This window comes from Pavona decussata, unplaced genomic scaffold (assembly GCF_977016875.1).
Source record: "Pavona decussata unplaced genomic scaffold, jaPavDecu1.1 SCAFFOLD_324, whole genome shotgun sequence".
Lineage (NCBI taxonomy): Eukaryota > Metazoa > Cnidaria > Anthozoa > Scleractinia > Agariciidae > Pavona > Pavona decussata.
Genome location: NW_028145713.1, coordinates 451,178 through 468,771, shown reverse-complemented (window position 1 = coordinate 468,771; position 17,594 = coordinate 451,178). Strand labels below are relative to the sequence as shown.

The 17,594-nt window shown below is 38.3% G+C and overlaps 1 protein-coding gene across 2 annotated transcripts; it reads right to left on the bottom strand.

The window, feature by feature from the left end:
• Positions 1-1,264: 1,264 nt before the first annotated feature.
• LOC146453671 (uncharacterized) lies at positions 1,265-16,649 on the bottom strand. Of its 2 annotated transcripts, XM_085096295.1 has the most exons (9): positions 16,478-16,649; positions 12,580-12,823; positions 11,284-11,505; positions 9,783-9,965; positions 8,443-8,605; positions 6,472-6,686; positions 3,842-4,061; positions 2,905-3,167; positions 1,265-2,135 (listed from the first exon to the last, which is right to left on the bottom strand). In XM_085096295.1, the coding sequence occupies exons 1-9, from the start codon at positions 16,528-16,530 to the stop codon at positions 1,971-1,973; spliced, it is 1,728 nt and encodes a 575-aa protein (XP_084952421.1). In that variant the 5' UTR covers positions 16,531-16,649; the 3' UTR covers positions 1,265-1,970. The 2 variants fall into 2 exon arrangements, with proteins under 2 accessions (XP_084952421.1, XP_084952422.1); XM_085096296.1 differs by lacking the exon at positions 12,580-12,823 and having other exon boundaries at positions 16,478-16,614.
• Between the last annotated feature and the right edge of the window lie 945 nt (positions 16,650-17,594).

Sequence of the window (17,594 nt, the reverse complement as noted above, 5' to 3'; positions counted from 1 at the left end):
TAAATAATTATACAGTCGTGTCGCACGAAAAGCCACTTATCTTAGTTTATACATCAAAAATAAGGAGCATCACTTTCCTTAAACCACTAATGTGTTTTATTTCAATTCTATCTATGTAATCAATCAAATGAAATAAATTAGCGCACGAGTGCGGGATAATATATGCAAGGTTTCAAACTGGCACTTTTGTTTCCAGTTTACAACCAACTTTACTGTCAAACTATCTTCTCATACAATCACAACTTAGAACAAATGTATATGTTTAGTGTTATGTTTGTCATGTTTATGCGTTAAAAGGTACCTCTTTGTGTCTCAAGCTTGTTTTACTTTGTTTAATGTATGTGCAATTAATTCTATGCGAAACATTTGGCATTAGCGCTCTGCACCTAGAAACATTGGCTACGGGGCTTGGGGGATAAAACAACAGAAATTACACTGAGGTTCAGAGACGAATAATTAATTTCTGTTGTTTTACCCCCCCCCCCCCCCCCCAAGCCTCGTAGGAGGGTCTCAAATCGTTAGTCGTAAAACGACCAAATATCTAAGGCGTTAGGCATTAAAAATGGACAATTTTAACTGCTAGTTGTAAAAAAATAGTAAATCGTAAAACAAAAATTGCTATCCACAATTTGCATTTTAGAGATTGTCAAGATCGCTTATTAAGACTTTTTGTGTCTTTTTTAGTGGTTGATGCACCCTATTTCAGCTTTTTTTTTTCATCCGGGAAAGTTCGTTAGAGACCTGGAGACCTTAATAATTTATCTTGCAACAATGGAAACTAATTTTGAACATTTAGTAAAGCAACTGACTTGTTTTGGCCAAATGTCTTTTTACCGTAAGGGAGAGAAATTAACTGTTAGCCGTAGAAAAGCCAAAATGTTAGTCGTCAACTGTAAATGCCTCCATCCCATTAATGCCCTCTCGTAGGCAAGCTAGAATTTTAAAATATCGGAAATGATCTATTAATTAGTTTCTTTGAATGTTCGAGGGATCCGATCGTCCACAGAAAGGAAAGCTCTTTTCTGCTGGTTAAATGAAAGAAAGGCGACGCCATTTTTTTTTCAAGAAACCTGCAGCACTATAGAGGTTGAGAAGATCATCTGGAAGACACGTGCACAGTGGCAAGGTAAGCTTCATTTTTCACGTGGTTATAATCACAGCTGTGGAGTAATGATTTTACTAATTATAACAAATGACCGACACCATTAATTAAACTCTGTTAACTTTGGTGGTGGAGGGCAGTTTATTATAATGGAAGCTGAAGTACACGGTTCTTTGTTTTTATTGGTAACTATTTATTTCAACAAGAAAATTAACGATAATAAAATAACATGACGTTTCGACGACTTCATATCGTCATTGTCAAATGAGTAAAAATGGAAATAACGGAAACGCATATTTATAGGTATTGAAAGTGAGAAAATAAATTAATTAATTTTCTTGTTGAAATGTTTCTCAAAATCGTTTCTCATCAGAAGTTTATAACTATTTATTGCCCAAGTAGTGTCCAAGAACGATGCCGTTTCTACAATAAATTGAAAAAAACAAACAAACAAACAAACAAACAAAAAAAAAAACAACAACAACATTGAAGTTTGTGATTAACAAAATGTACAAAATGAGTGAATTGAGCTAAAACTTTCGAGTTTCGACCTCGTGCTAGCTTTCAGTTCTTTCTTTTCCTGACCACGTGCCTAGTATTACGCAAGCAAGAAACTTACTGGTTAAATTTTCAATATATATCTGGAGAAATATTATTTCGGTCCAACTTGCTAAAAGACGAAGCCTTTTTGTTCCAAATGTGAGAATTCATAGGGGTTTCGAAATTTGACTAAAATACGTCTCAGCCGGCCTATTTTTACTTTTAAATTTGTATTGATTTGCGTACAGTCAAATTTTACCCCCCCTTCGCCCTGTGCTATGCCTTTGAGACCAAAGCTTGTTTTACAGACCAAAGACGCAAAATGCCTTTATAGCTTATCATTACTGGTCCTCTTCATTTTTCGAAGAACAAAATCCTGAACCTTCCTCACAAACTGAAAGAATTCCGGAATCTTCTCTGTTATTATTTCTGGTTCCCAGTCACCACTTCTGAGTATCTTGTCCCACTCTTTGCAGTGCAAATGGAGGTCGGTCTGTCAGAAAAGAAGCAAAGAATAGGTTTTACTTTAAGGACGGGGCTTACTAATAAAGAAGTATTTTTTTATGGCTTGTGACTACGCGGGAAAAGCAGTTGTTGCAAGGGCTATTGAAATCCAAAACAGAGCACTTGCTAAGTTCTACTTTCTCCGCTTAGTTTTAAACTGCGCAAAAAATATGCCGGTATTAGTAAGCACCACCCATAGGAAACCCGAGTATCTAGAAATAAGTAGAACGTTTGCGTGGTAACAAAAGTAGGCACCGTCCTTAAGGTGACTGAACACAGTTTAATTGTACCTATAGCTACATTTCTGAGCACTCAAAACCAGCAAAGTGTAATAAGTTCGTTAGTTAACTTGAGCTCGGTGTCGTGTATTTGTCTGTATGAAACTTTACAAGGTACTTGAACGTTTAAATTGTTCCCGTAAATGTTTAACAGAAGGATCTTTGGCAATTCCTCGTTAAGTGTTTTCACGTTAAATCCTAAATTAAATTCCTTGCTTTCTGAGGTAGTCCTCAGCAAAATCTCATGAAATTTTTGACTGAGCAAATGGAGCATGGGGCATTTCCTCGATGGTCAAAAAGCACTCAGTCTCAGTTTTTGGCCAACTGCACATGCGATGGTATCCTTTCTCTTCAATGTCCATCTTACAGAAACTTTCCCGAACTCCAGTTTTAGTGACAAACTTTATTGTAATAGCTGTTTGTGCGGGGAATCCTTTTTCAACCCATGACTGTACATATTACATTTTGAGTTATGGATACCGATTCTCTTGACTCCTCTGTTTTCCCCTCGCTTCGCCTGGTGCTTTCTTTCGAGAGAATGATAGCGAACGCTTCACTTATTTCATAAAGAGATCGTCTGGAACATCTTTTGTGGATTAAGTGATATCCCTCAGGTTTATTCATCTCTGGAAGATGGAGTTCCGATCCTGCATTTTGACCCGTCACAGTTATCCCAGAAAGGTATGTAGACAAGACATGTCTTGCTTCTTCCTTGGGGACATAGTCTATGACCATTCCGCTTTCTGTGGCAAACAAATAACACGCATCACAAAAAAACTTTCCGTTCACCGTTTCCTGACAAACAAATAACAGTCCTGACGTAATTACAGTGGATCCCCTATTTTAAGAATATGATCTTCCTTGTTATAAACTAAAATCTTATCCCCTTAAATCATTTGGTAACTTCTAGCTTAGCATAGATTATCTCGAAATTTAGTTGGCGAAAATGGCAGAAATTCTGTCAGTATTTTATACTATTTGTTATTATTTATTTATTTATTCAAGTTATTGCGTTCGACGTAGAAAGAACACACTCATTGCGTTTGGAGTCAAGAGCGTATCTGGCATCCCCTGCAAAATTTCACTCAGAGGCGGATGACATCATCACCAACATTGAAGCTGATATAATTTGTCACCTCACGATCGTAGGCTGGCGTTGGATCGATTCATAGACCCGAGCAGTTAATCATCGCCTTAGAACCTGAAGGCGGGATCGAGCGTCTTCGAACGCACTTCCTAATCTTTGAATATTACTATTTAGTATATTTTTTATAAGCTAGGTCTCTGTAATTACTCGTTAAAGTTATTCATCTGTTAAATCTTTCATCCGCAGTTTAAATATATCACATTTCATATTTTCCACTCTCTTTGTCATTAAATGTCTATTCAAGGTTATAACGAATCTCTTTGTGCATACCTGTTCGTCCACGAATAGTCAGTCTGCAGTCAAATTCACAACCAGGAAACATTATATCTGCCTGCAGAAATCTTCTAGATGGTAAAACCAGCCACCCTCGACAACGTGACCGTGTTGCATCGTCCTCAAAGTGTATTTCCTCTAAGACATTCTTAACGTCACTGAAAGGAATTTCTATGTCCTCCAACTTTTTCGCAACATTCTCTTTTGCGACCCACACCTGTTTAACGACAAGGGTAGTTATAAATGTTAAAAAATAACGCGGTTTGAGTACAGGTAATGGTATAGGTATAGATAAATCATTAATAAGTATGGCTGTCTTCCTGCATACTAATAAGTAAATAGGTGTATTAATGACCGCGTTCTTAAACAATAGGGGAGGGAGGAACAATCGCCTTGCATAGCCTTGCCCCCTGTTAGTCAACACGGATTGGTTTGTTCAAAACTCTGTTATGTTTTCAATAAAAGCTCCAACGTTCAAGTCAAGTCATTTCTTACAATTCGCTTGCTGGAAAATTCAAAATGGGACTTATACATGTTAATAATTTACCTATACCTATACCTATACCGTTATCTGTACCCAAGGGAGTTAATTTTATCATATATAACTATTGACAAGGTTGCTCTCACTTCCTCACACTATATGTTTTTAGTATAATTACTCAGGTGATTATAGAGATTCTGTTGATCTGATTGGTCGAGGATTGCGTCATATCCTGCTATAATCACCTCGCGCGAGGTGATTATAGCGGGAGCACTAACTTTCAAAATGGCCGCTTAGCTATTTGTTGACATTTCTGAAAAAGAAGTAAATAGGATGAAAGAAAATGCAATTCCGAAAGGCACTAAAGATGCAGCTAAGTCCGAGGTGATACTTTTCGAAGGAAAGAGATGAAAAGTTTGCTAATTGTAATAAAAAAAACCCCTAATAAATTGCATGTTGTCGATCTCGATGACTTAAAATCAAAACAACAAATTAAGTTAAATTCGAGCAAGATTTTCTTTATTAACAGAATGATTTCACAAACAAAACGAGTTTAAGACAGAATTTCAAAGTATGGAAGTAACAAGATGAATAAATGTCTCTGTAAGTTTTACGTTTCAGTGGCGAGAAAAGAAAACAGTTTTTATAATCTGAAAACTAGTTTGTTGTCGGTTCGAGCGGCTCCCGACCACCATCTAAAGTCACCGCCTCACAACAAAATATTTTCATCTGTGACAACCGTGTACTTGTTTAGTGAAGCCAATAAATGACTTAATTCCTACCTGAAGCAGCTTATCTCCGAGGGCAATTTATAAACGTCCGTTAACCGGCGAAGCCATCATGTCAACAAGAAATTGTGCAATAAAATGCTATCGCTAACACTTGTGATCCCGGCTCGAGTTTTACACCAAACAGCCTGGTTCATCTCCATCTATTTTGGTAAACGGGTCAGAGAAACCTAACATTCATTCACAGAAGTCAGTGCTTCGTCTCAATGAAGCGGCAGTTAAAGAATATTGACATTCTGCTTGAGGCCGTGTGCAGTTTATCGATTGCGCATGTGATTTCGATTGAGCATGTGATCGGCAGACTGCGCGTCTCTGTTCAATGACGCGTGACGATTTGAAACAAACAAAGAAAATCGAGATTTTTCGGACGGTACTTGTTTTTCTCTGATAATCACCTGAGTAATTATACTAAAACAATTATTCGCCTCAGGCTCAGTAAATATTGGTGAATATTCCCCTCGACTTCGTCTCGGGGAATATTCACCAATATTTACTTCGCCTTCGGCGAATAATTGTTAAATAATATACCATATGACAGAATATCAGAAACAAGCTTGTTGGTACAGTGGTTAGCTGCTTTCATAACAGAGTTCTACCTGTCAGAAAGATAAACATTGAATGAGACGAGCAACATGATGTTAAAGTTCGTTCGTAGTCCACAGATTATGTGACGCACAAGCAAACCCATGCATCCGTAACCTCGCGCTATATTATTTTTCTTTCTTTTACAATATTTAAAAAAAATCCACCTTTCAATTATTGGTCTGACAATGAGGTAAGAGAGCGAATCCCCCATACATGCCCCTCTTCCTATGAAAATTTCTTTCAATCTATTTTTGTTTGCGTTGCTATTTTAATGTCGACATCTTATTGGTCAGTTAGAGTGACGTCATTTAATTTTTAACTCAATGGCGGATTATAATTTCCCTAAATAGCATGGCGCGCACTAAAAAAAAGATTGAAAATAATTATCATGGGGCACAGGGATTCGCTCTCTTACCTCATAGTCTCTCGTGGTCTGTTATGTGTTGTACAAGTTAAAGTTAATATTATGGGTAATGGCGACACAGAGGGAAGTGTGACGTTATTAAAATAGCGACGTTTGTCACCATCATCATTAAAACAAGCGCAGAAAATGAAAATTTTTCATGCTTAGCACAGATTGTGATAGTTTAGTAAATCTCTGCTGCTTTTGTTAGCTGTTTGCATTCTTGGAGAAAACACCTATTCGTATTGAAACACTGCTTGGCGTCATGTTACTTATGACATTTTATATTGTAAACATGGCAGCGCTTACCGCTTCAAGAATATCTTTCACAAAGACAGATTTAAATATAATAGGATCCATTTTGTCTTACCTTGCACCTTAGTTCGTGACCGCATGGTGTTAAATATGTCAGATCATATCTTGCTATATATTCCTCTGAAGTCTTGTTACAATCATAGTCCTGGAAAATGTTCTCATCCAGAGTTACTCCTTGGTTGAATGCAGTTTTCCAGTAACTTTCTTCCCCTGATGACTGAAACTTTTCTGTTGCTTCGTCAATAGCCCATTCTCCCTCCTCAGCCTCCTCTATAACAGAAGGTATTAAAGTCAATTCGGCCGTAGTGAAAGTACAGAGATAATTATACACATATATTACTTTAGTTGTCAGATTCTTGTGGTATCTAATTATCTACTTTTTTTCATTTTCCTTGTCTCTCTAATTGTTCTTCCATCCATTCTAAGAAAGTGTAGATGAAGTGAAATAGCCGTGTTACTAACAAGATCTCGTAATCTTAGAGTATTTCTCTTTAATTGCTTTGGGATTTCACTACCACCAAATTTTAAATCTCTAAGCTCTCTCTTCAGTCTGCTAAAAGCGTGAAATCGGACTCCAATGTATTCACGGATGGTAGAAAAGTAACACGAGGCCAACCGCTAATCAATAATAATAATAATAATAATAATAATAATAATAATAATAATAATAATAATAATAATAATAACAATACTTACTTTTTCGGCATAGTTTTAAGCGGCCTTCACACGGCAAACTTAAGTCGGCAAACTCGTGTTGGCAAACTCAAGTTGGTGTGTGTGAACGGCACAAAAACAGTCGGCAAACAAGTTGGTAAACTATTGGCGACAAATGGAACTTGCCTCTATTCTCGCCAACTTTTTCACCAGCGTTTTCGTGTTGGTAAACTCGTATTTGACGTGTGAATGGTTGGGAAACGTGTGTTGGTGACTGTCAACCAATCAAAACACGAGCTCTATTCACGTGATTTGCATGACACTTCACAAAATGGCGGACGGATATGAAGACGAACGTGCAACTTTTCAATTCATCGAGGAAGTTCAAAACTGTCCAGATCTGTGGGACGAAAATGGAAGAACTAGCGGAGAAACTGGGGTTAAAAGGCGCGAAGCTCTTGGAAGAGCGTGTTGTAAGCTCCAAGGGTGGGATTTCTAGTGATATAAGGTTTCGTCCAAACCTTCTATTTTGCCAGTGCATTCTGTTTCTTCTTCGGCAATTACCATACAATAGCACCAAGACACAAGCGGCAACTCTTCGTGAGTGCCACTGCTCTACATCGGCCATGTTGCAAATTTAGCGTGTTGTGATTTGACGCGAGTTTGACGTGTGAAGGCACGAGTTTGCCAACTTTTTGAAGTTCGCCAACACGAGTTTGCCAACTTTAGTTTGCCGTGTGAAGGCCGCTTTAAACCGCGCAAAAATATTCCTGTTTTGGCAGGCACCACCTATAGGAAACCCGAGTATCTCGAGATGCGCAGAACGTATGCGCAGTAACAATAGTAGGCACCGTCCTTAAATTGAGCATTTATTGCGAGAAAAACCAATGGACTTTACCTTCACAATAAAAATTTGAACCTTTCTATCACTAATGAAACAGAGCTATTTCCTCTACGATTAACCTAAAAGGTCTCGCTCTATGTAAACTTAAAGGGGTCTGCCTTCAAATCATGCACAAATAAAAACGTGTTACATGAACCTAAGAATATACGACATTTCCCAAATTTTCAAGGACACGAGCGAGATTACAGGGACGTTTCCCTCCATGCAATGACAAAGATCAGTTGCACATGAACGATACCTCATGCACGAACGTTCGTACAAAGAACCACGGGATTGTGCTGAAGTGGCGCTAAGTAATTCACAGATTCTCATGGTTATCATGATCATTGACAACAATGGCTGAAAAACATTTGACGACAGCATTTTCAGTGTATTAAATGCAACTTTTGTCTTTATCAAGGTAGGCCTCTCAATTTCTGTTTAGGCAATTCGTAAAAACGTTATAAACACTAAAGTAGATACTTTAACCTTCGTCAGGTCCCCGAACGATGGCCGTTCCAAAGTGGCACCACATGTCGAGCTTCAAGTATCCTTTCGTTTCCATTTCACATTTAATCTGACGAAGGGACTCTAAAGCTTCCTTCTTGAGTCTTACCAGATAGCTTGGGTTATCACCTGGACCGAAGGCATCCTGCAGAAATTGTTGAATTAATACATGATAACACACCTATCATTCTATTAATAATACCGTAAAACTATGGTATGGCATGGCATGGCATGGCATGGCATGGTATGGAATGGTTTGGTATGGTATGGTATGGTATGGTATGGTATGGCATGGCATGGCATGGCATGGCATGGCATGGCATGGCATGGCATGGCATGGCATGGCATGGTATGGTATGGTATGGGTAATGGTATGGCATGGCATGGCATGGCATGGCATGGCATGGCATGGTATGGTATGGTATGGTATGGTATGGTATGGTATGGTATGGTATGGTATGGTATGGTATGGTATGGTATGGCTGTGTGGGTATAGCATGGCCATAGTATGCTATATGCTACGGTATCTCATGACCACTATGGTATGGCATGGCTATAATTCGGAAAGTGGTGAATACTAAGCGGTTTTGGTAGTTCATTACTAAGTGAGTTGACTGCAAAAAACCTGAAAAGAGAATTTAATTACAAAGATTGAATCGACAGAGAAATGATTCCCTGTTTACTTGATTTCTCACTTGTCGTAATTGTTCAGTTCCAAATGGATGCACTATTTGTTCTAATAGTTTTTCGTTTAAGCCTGTCTCTGTAATTAATCATCCATGCAGATTTGGAGGTATGAGTACGTTTGACCTTCATCGGTGTATCTGTCGTTGCATTGGTGTCGTACAATTCTTCAAGATCGTTGCAAAGGGGGCACCAAAATTTCTTGAAGTGTAGTGTACCATGAAATGACTACAATTAAGGTTTTGAGTTAGGTTTTCTCATTCCAAAGTTCAAGATTTCAAGAAACTGAATGCAGTAAATCGTTGCGATCAATGTAATGTATTTTCGATTGAATGTAAAACTGCAAAAGCACACACCAAATGCAATTCAAGTGTACCATGAACAAGCATGAATGTCACGACGGATTACAATTACAGTCGCCAGTAAATCAACACAATGCTCACTGCTTACTCAGTTTATAATAGAACACGAAGTTCATCAACATGTTTGGGAGACTTTTAGTATTTTAACCGGTTATTTTGTCCGTGAAAAATTTATATGATTATAACTCTGTAATATTAAAATCGCCAATATAATCAGCTGATATAATTTACACTCACTAGTACTGTTTACCCTGAGTAATTAGAAACAAACTTCACCTGTGGTCCATAATCCTCAGCTGATCTCAACCTGTACTGCGCTTGCAGTCCTGGAAGAAACATCCGATCTCCTGGTACCAGCTGCTCCAGTTTGACTCCACCATCCGCAGTCAGATTCCAGCCATCAACGTAACAACAGATCTTGGTGAACTCGTTTTCCACACCCCTGACTCTAGCCCCAGCCTATCAAAAGTATAGAATGAATGGAAAAAGCAATCCTTCATCAGCAATCTACCAGAATCTTGGTAACTTGAAACCCCCTCCCCGCCCCCTTCCCCCACTCCCTCCGTCAATGGGTTGAACGTCCTATTAACTCTGACGAGGGAGGAAGAGAGAGGACCCTGGGAGCGAGGTTGTATTGAAATTACAAAGAGGAATCACCTATTCTAGCAATGATTTGGAAAGAATAAAAAAGATTTCGTACTCCCCATCCCCCACTCGAATAAGCGCTTTCTACGTTATCCGCTTATGTCCAGAAATGCAACTAACTCTGAACATATGACTCCATGTTTGACAGAATTATTTGTGTTTTAGTAAGAATTTAGGGTAGGGGACACCTTGTGATGTTTATCATACAGTTCATACATCTCATTAGTATGTATTTCTGGACATTCTAGGCCGGCGCTTAAGCTTATTTCAAAAACAAAACAAAAAAGGTAATTGTCAGCTTCTCTTTGAAGTATATGGGGGAAACTATATGTAACAACAGCTTATTTAATTAACTAACGCAAACAAACTAAAGTCATGTACTGTATTAAAAATCTTTGAAGCTTGAGATTGTGCGGTATCATTTATATGTAGTTGGTAATAGACTTGTATCTAAGGCGCTTTGTAATACCTTGGGATTCGTATTGGACCAGGGCATAAAATTTAAAGATGTTTATTTATAATTAACTATAATTATCATTCCACAAGCGCTCGTTAGATATGAGATGATACATGATGATAGATATCCAACGTTGCTGGGTAGAATTAACATTTTATCCGAAAAACAACAAAACAAAACAAAACAAAAACAAAAGGAAAGAGAGCAAGAAACACTGCTTAATCTTGCTCACTTCATTTCGCAAGGAAGATAAGAAGACGATTTAATAGACCTTTATCATAAGGCGGCCATGTTGAGTCTCAGGAGGATAAAAAGCTTTGTTTTTTGCATGGCAAGCCTAGCACTGAATTTGCGTCTGGCCGAGGCTTGCCGTGCGAAAACAAAGCTTGCTGGTCTGTGGCTTCTTTTCTGTTGGACAAAGTATAGTTAACAATTATTCCACGAGTGCGCGTTGGATGTGAGATGATATCTTCTCTCGCTGCGGGTTGAAGCATATTTATTCTAAATGCAGTAAGGTGATTGCACGATTGTGCATTAAAAAAGTTATCTATGTATGTATGCATAAAAATAATGAATCAATAAATAACAAAAAAAAAAGTACATAAAAAGAAGCCAACGCTGGCTATGTAATTCCTCCAGGTAATTTAAGGAAATACATGTTATTCACCTACTTACAATTTTGATTTTGATGTGAACTTTTGCCTGTTCTCTTTGCTCCCGTGTTCCACCGGTTACATAAACTTCTCCACCTTTACGAATTACTTTTGCTCCTGTCAGAGTGCTGATTTCCCTGAGATTATCTCCCCCTTTACCCATTACCAAACCTTTGTATTTATCCGGAATCTCCACTAGTTCGCCGGGGGGAGCTCCCTCGCGCATCCTTTGGCAGATTTCCTCCTGAAGAGTATAAGGCGAATAAAACAATTTACGTAAGGCTAACATCCTGTAAGGGGCGAATGTCTTTAAAGTGCTTTTTATTATTATTATTTGTTGTTGTTTTTTTTTTTGTGAGTAGTATAAATAAAGGTAAAAGAAAAGTAAAATTGTGGTCAAACAGGGCAATCAACTCAAATACTTAGGGATGGTTTTTAACATTAACAATGTGGTTTTCCGCTTCCATGATACTCTGAAGAACAACTCAGTTTGTAGTCGAGCAAACAATGCACTTTGATAGGTTTTCAGGTCAAGTCCGCATTGATTTATTGAAATACTATACCACACTTTAACAACATGTTTTAAAAGAACGTTTCCAGGTTCAAATCGTAAAACAAACAAACAAACAAACAAGAACGTTTAGCCTCAGCCCCAACTTTAGACGTTCTTATAAATAAAAAGGAGTGTATATCTATAGGTATGTTCGGCACCAAAAGGTATCGTTCTTGGGTCATTTTGGACTCATCTGTGAAATAGGGCAAACTTTAACAACCATTCTAGTCTGAAATTCTGGTATGGATTCTAGAAACCATGTCTGAAAAAGGGGAAGGATTTTAAAGACCTGCAGGGTCTGATAAAAGGTACCGAGCGAAACATTACAAATTTTGGCTTTGAAAAGGCTCAATACATATGGTTAGAACGGCAATCGACCGGTAATTCAGAAAGTCGTGGGTCGATTCCCATGGGTTTTCCCCCATTGTTTTTCTTTGTCCCAGCTCAATAGACGATAAGCATCTTTTACTTATTAGAGCAAAAATGAAAGATCCTTTTACAGCTTTGTTTTGATAACCAATTAACATTAGAAAGCTGTTAAACAAGCGGGTGGCGGCACTTGCACCATAAACTTACAAGAAGATGTAACACTGTCATGCTTCCTTGAAGTTTTTTTTTTTTTTTTTGTGAGGGTGACTTTTAAAAAAGCTCAAGATTAAGGAACACGTGACTCTTGCATACCAGCATGTGGAGATGTCTTGCTTTTGTGCGAGAAGCAACGAATTTAATTTAAAAGGTAACATTATAACGATGCCAACAACTCACCACTTTTTCTAAAATAAGCTTCTTAGCGCATGCTCGTTGCTCTGCATCACCGCTGACTGTAAAACAGTCATTGTACGCGCCGTCTTTCCTCGGCGAACTAATCAATGCTCCTGAAGCCGTCATGATTTCCTTAATTATGCATCCTCCTTTTCCGATCACACGACCTTTCAAATCCCCTGGTACCTTAACAATTTCACTTTCCATTGGCTCCTTAGGTGGTTTTTGAAGGTTATTATAAGCGGACCTGCAAGGGATAAAGCAAATGATTGGTGTTTCCAAAATTCAATATAACCTCAGTTCAGACAGGAAGGGATCTCCAGGGTTGTAGCTAAGAAATTTGTCTGCCGGTTAGCTGAGAAATTGAGCCGGCTAAAGAAGGCGCAAAGTGCCTTCTGCCGTCGGCATAGCCGATGGAGGGGTAGGTATGGGAGGGGATCACCCCCTCCCATTAGGGGGGTATGGGGGGCCTCCTCAGAAAATTTTGAAAATTTTTATTCAATTTGGTGCACTCTGGTGAAACTAGGGTCTCTTTTATGCAAAAAGAAACAACCATTAAAGAGAAGGTCAGCTGTGGTGCCGCAGTTTGAAACGTGTGGTACAGAGATTCACCCTGAATTTATTCAAAATTTTCTCCCTCGCTTCAAGACGTTTCCATATTTCCTTCGTGTGGTTTTCGTTGTTTGACGTTCCTTGAACTCTCTACCAGGTCTGTTCACTGTGCCCTTAAGGAGAATGACAGAACTTCTGAGCAGACAGTGCTTTCTTTTTTTACTTCAATCTATGCTGTTTTCCTCATTCTCTTTTTGGTGAGCTCACTAGAAGAATAGTTCTTCATTTAAACACGGTAAAATCCATCAGGAGTATAAAAATTAGAAACAACTTAACTCTCCTAAACAAAATTCAAAACCTAACTACAACTAATCTAATCCAACTAAAACCCATTTTTCATGAATGCCGTGTATACTCTAACATTAAAAGTGAAAATACGTGCGTACAATATTTACTTAACATTAAAGTAATGAGAACGAAAGCTACATCGCTTTCCATTCGTTCCGAAAAGGTAAGTGCTTTTAAGTTTGCACTAGAATATCAGAAAATCGATTCTTATAAACGCTCAGAACTGCAAACAAAAGAGCTGTGCACTCGGTCGTTCACCTGTTCATCCAGTTTCGCGAGTTCGTTCACCGGCTTGGTTTCTTTTTCGTTCGTTTTTGCCGGCGAGCACTCACCGGACCGTTTACGTTTCTGGTTTGTTCAGTTGTTCCTTCGTTTGCCCAGTTCTTCTTGCTATTCATGGGCATTAACATGTTATAAACAATAAAATTTAACCAATTAAAAGCTGTATTAAAACATTACGAAGAATTTCCTTCATGTTTTTTTTTCTCTGTTATATTAATTGCTACAGAGAAAGACTTCTTCTTTCTCCGATCTGACACAAATACCTGGTAACAAACTCGTTCCCAATCTTTCGCAACGCCTTGAATGCAGGGGCTTCCAAGCTTCGTGTTGACAAGATGGCGGACGCAGAAAACGGAAAGAGGACACGGTAAACAAGTCCTCAAAACAAGACTTACTTTATGGCATCGATACTCAAGGTAGTCAGGAGTTTATTCAACCTTTTCACTTAAAATATATTGTTCTAAATCGAACAATTGCTAGTGGGTAACCAAAGAACTGTTCATTGCCCTTTTAACCGAGTGTTTGCCACCTAAAATTCAGCCGGCGATGACCTCTTTCCCAGCCGACGAATTTCGCCGGCAGCCGGCGCTTAGCGACAACCCTGGATCTCGATATTAAGGAGTCACGAGGACGAGGGCTTCAAGAACGTCACAACTTGCACACACTACGGTAAAAACGATTCAATTCGGCGACTCTTGAAAATACACCTTGTAAATTGCGGAGAACCCGTCATAATGTGGCGTCGTAATGTTGTAGTTTATTTTAAGGATGGTACCTACTTTTGTTATTACGCATATGTTCTGTGCATTTCGAGATACTCGGGTTTCCTATGGTTGGTGCCTACTAATACAGGGATATTTTTGCGCGGTTTAAAACTGTGCAGAGAAAGCAGAACTCAGCAGGTGCTCCTCAAGCTTTTAGTACAATATGAATGTCTATACCTTTAAAATACAATTACTTTCTTCTGTTCGATAACCTGTCAATACACTGTATTTTCCAGCTAATTGTCATTGTGTGTTGTTGTCTATGTTTGTCTTTAGTAACCGACCCTAATAAAAATTGATGTAATAACTAAGGATGGTTGTTGTCCAGCTTCTAATGAGCCCTTTATGGTTATTCTGGACAGCCATGTACTCATTTTTATTTTATTTATCCTAATTTTGTAACATAATTCTTTAACTGAATTTGGGTGTTGTTGTTGTTGTTGTTGTATTCAAAATGAAAATTGGGGGTAGCCATGCATTTTTCAGAGATAATAAAGCTTCAATAAAAAAAAACGCCATTCATTGCCTTGTATTTTACGGCTTTTTAGAATAATTGCTGCTAAATTATCTCTAAAACAAAAAAAAACAAAAACAAAAACAAAAAAATGCGTGGTTACCCAAATTTTATTTTTGGATTCCAATAGTCCTTGATCTGCTTCGGCCCAGTTCCCGGATAGTCATAAACCGCGCAAAATATCCTTGTATTAGCAGGCACCGTCCTTAATAGCGCGTATTAAATTTTCAATTGGACCTTCGATCGGAGAATCGGCAGTTCGACAATGTTATCCAGCTCAGAGACACAGAAAACTGTATTTGTAAACTAATTATAAACGACGAACGCTTGCGAAAAATGATACACGGCATGTCCAGGGGACAGGTGTAGGACAGGCGCGTATTATGTATGTATGTATATATGTACGTATGAAAAGGCGCAGGGGTAAAACTTGGCCTCGAAAAGTTTTAAGGGTAAACCCTGCGTGACCAATATTTCGAGAATGAAATGAACATTCGATTTCCTCTTTCTATTAAATGTCCGGTATTTTAATGGAATGTTGAACGTTTCTCTGGAAATCTTCCGAAAAAGACGCATTAACTGAAAAAAAAAAAAGATTCAAAATACTTGGAAAACAATTTATTGTTATTTTTGAAATACTTAATGCTGTAACGTAAAGAAAAATTCATAGCTTTATACCGTCAATAAACTAGTGAAATTTCTACGGAAACTCTAAAATCTCACTGGCGATGTTGATGTTCAAAACTGACATGTAAATTTCAAAACTCCATTCAAATTTCAAAATTACAGGTCACGCGTGACGTGGATTGACTGTAAGTTTTTGACTAAATTATCTCGTATAGTGGCGTGAGCTCTGAGCTATCACCAGGGAAACAAATACATTTTTAATGAAGCGACCTTTAGCTCAGATATTTTAGACATTTTAGTCAAGAAATTTTCACATCGATCGTGATAATTTAAATTATCAGGTTCTGATAGAACACCAAGCCGGTTATATTCGTTCTCGCGATAAAAACTGGCGCTTATTACACGAAATATCTTCATCGGAATCAAGCAACGGATTAACTAGATGCTCATTTAAAGCTAAGAAAACGTCAAGCTTGTCAAGAAACCTTCGAGTGTTGCAAACGGTAAAGAAGCCAACTCGAGAGTGTACCAGCTTAAAAGCGGGTTTAATAGCCGGTCAGCAATCGAATTCGTTATCCGTATTAAAACATATATCAGTAGATGCCTTGTTCAGTACCTCTAGGAAGTTATTTCTACCGTAGGAGAAATATATTTTGCGAGTCGATCTTAATTGTCAAGCACAGTCGAGTCTGACATGTCACAACTTATTCGGGGCCGAAGCATTCTACCAAAAAGGAAATTGGTAGAGATTCGGTACGCGCTTGAAACTCCTTTGTAATGAAACTTAATTAAAGATGAACTAACTACTACTTACCGTTCTTTTCCGTCATTCGATCGCCGACGACGATCGAAGCCACGACTACTCATGGCGGCTTTGCTGGAGTTATTTTTGATCCCCTTGACTAGAGTGAATCCCTTCAAAGAGAATGGATACGGTTTACCTAGCAGTTATACATTTTCGCGGAAAACGTCTAACTACATATGTAGCAGAGAACCGAAAGTTAACTTCCGGCCGGAAGTAACTCGTACCAGTCCTGACGCAACTCACCCGGTTTGTTTACAACGTAGAGCTTATGAGCTGATTTCTTCTTGTTCATCTTCCTCCTCCTCTTTTTCTTCATCTTCTTCTTCTTCTTCTTCTTCTTCTTCTTCTTCTTCTTCTTCTTCTTCTTCTTCTTCTTCTTCTTCTTCTTCTTCTTCTTCTTCTTTTTCTTCTTCTTCTTCTTCTTCTTCTTCTTCTTCTTCTTCTTCTTCTTCTTCTTCTTCTTCTTCTTCTTCTTCTTCTTCTTTTTCTTCTTCTTTTTCTTCTTCTTTTTCTTCTTCTTCTTCTTCTTCTTCTTTTTCTTCTTCTTCTTCTTCTTCTTCTTCTTCTTCTTCTTCTTCTTCTTCTTCTTCTTCTTCTTCTTCTTCTTCTTCTTCATCTTCTTCTTCTTCTTCTTCTTCTTCTTCTTCTTCTTCTTCTTCTTCTTCTTCTTCTTCTTCTTCTTCTTCTTCTTCTTCTTCTTCTTCTTCTTCTTCTTCTTCTTCTTCTTCTTCCATGAGGCGTTGAAGGAAGTTTTAAAATCATTGGAGACTGTGGTGTGGGGCTATACTTTTGTTAGCCTGTGATGAAAAGGGGTGTGTGGAGGGGTCTATCGTTCGCGAATTGCTATAGTTCAGTTTTGTTCTGGCACATTTTAATGTCTAATCTAGCTGATAGTCATTTCCTGCTGCAAATGGGGTTTAGCAGTCAACTGAAGAGACGCGCGTAAACAAGCCATCCGAACTTACTGAGAGCATTTGCATTTACAGTTGTCAGGTTGAAAGATAGTAGATGCTGCAGGAACATCTTCTTGAAAATTTGCATGGCTGTAGCTACTTCAGTTTGAGGCCGGCCAGGAAGCTCGCCTCTAGTTAGCCCAGGAGTCTTTTTTGGAAAACAAAATGGCATA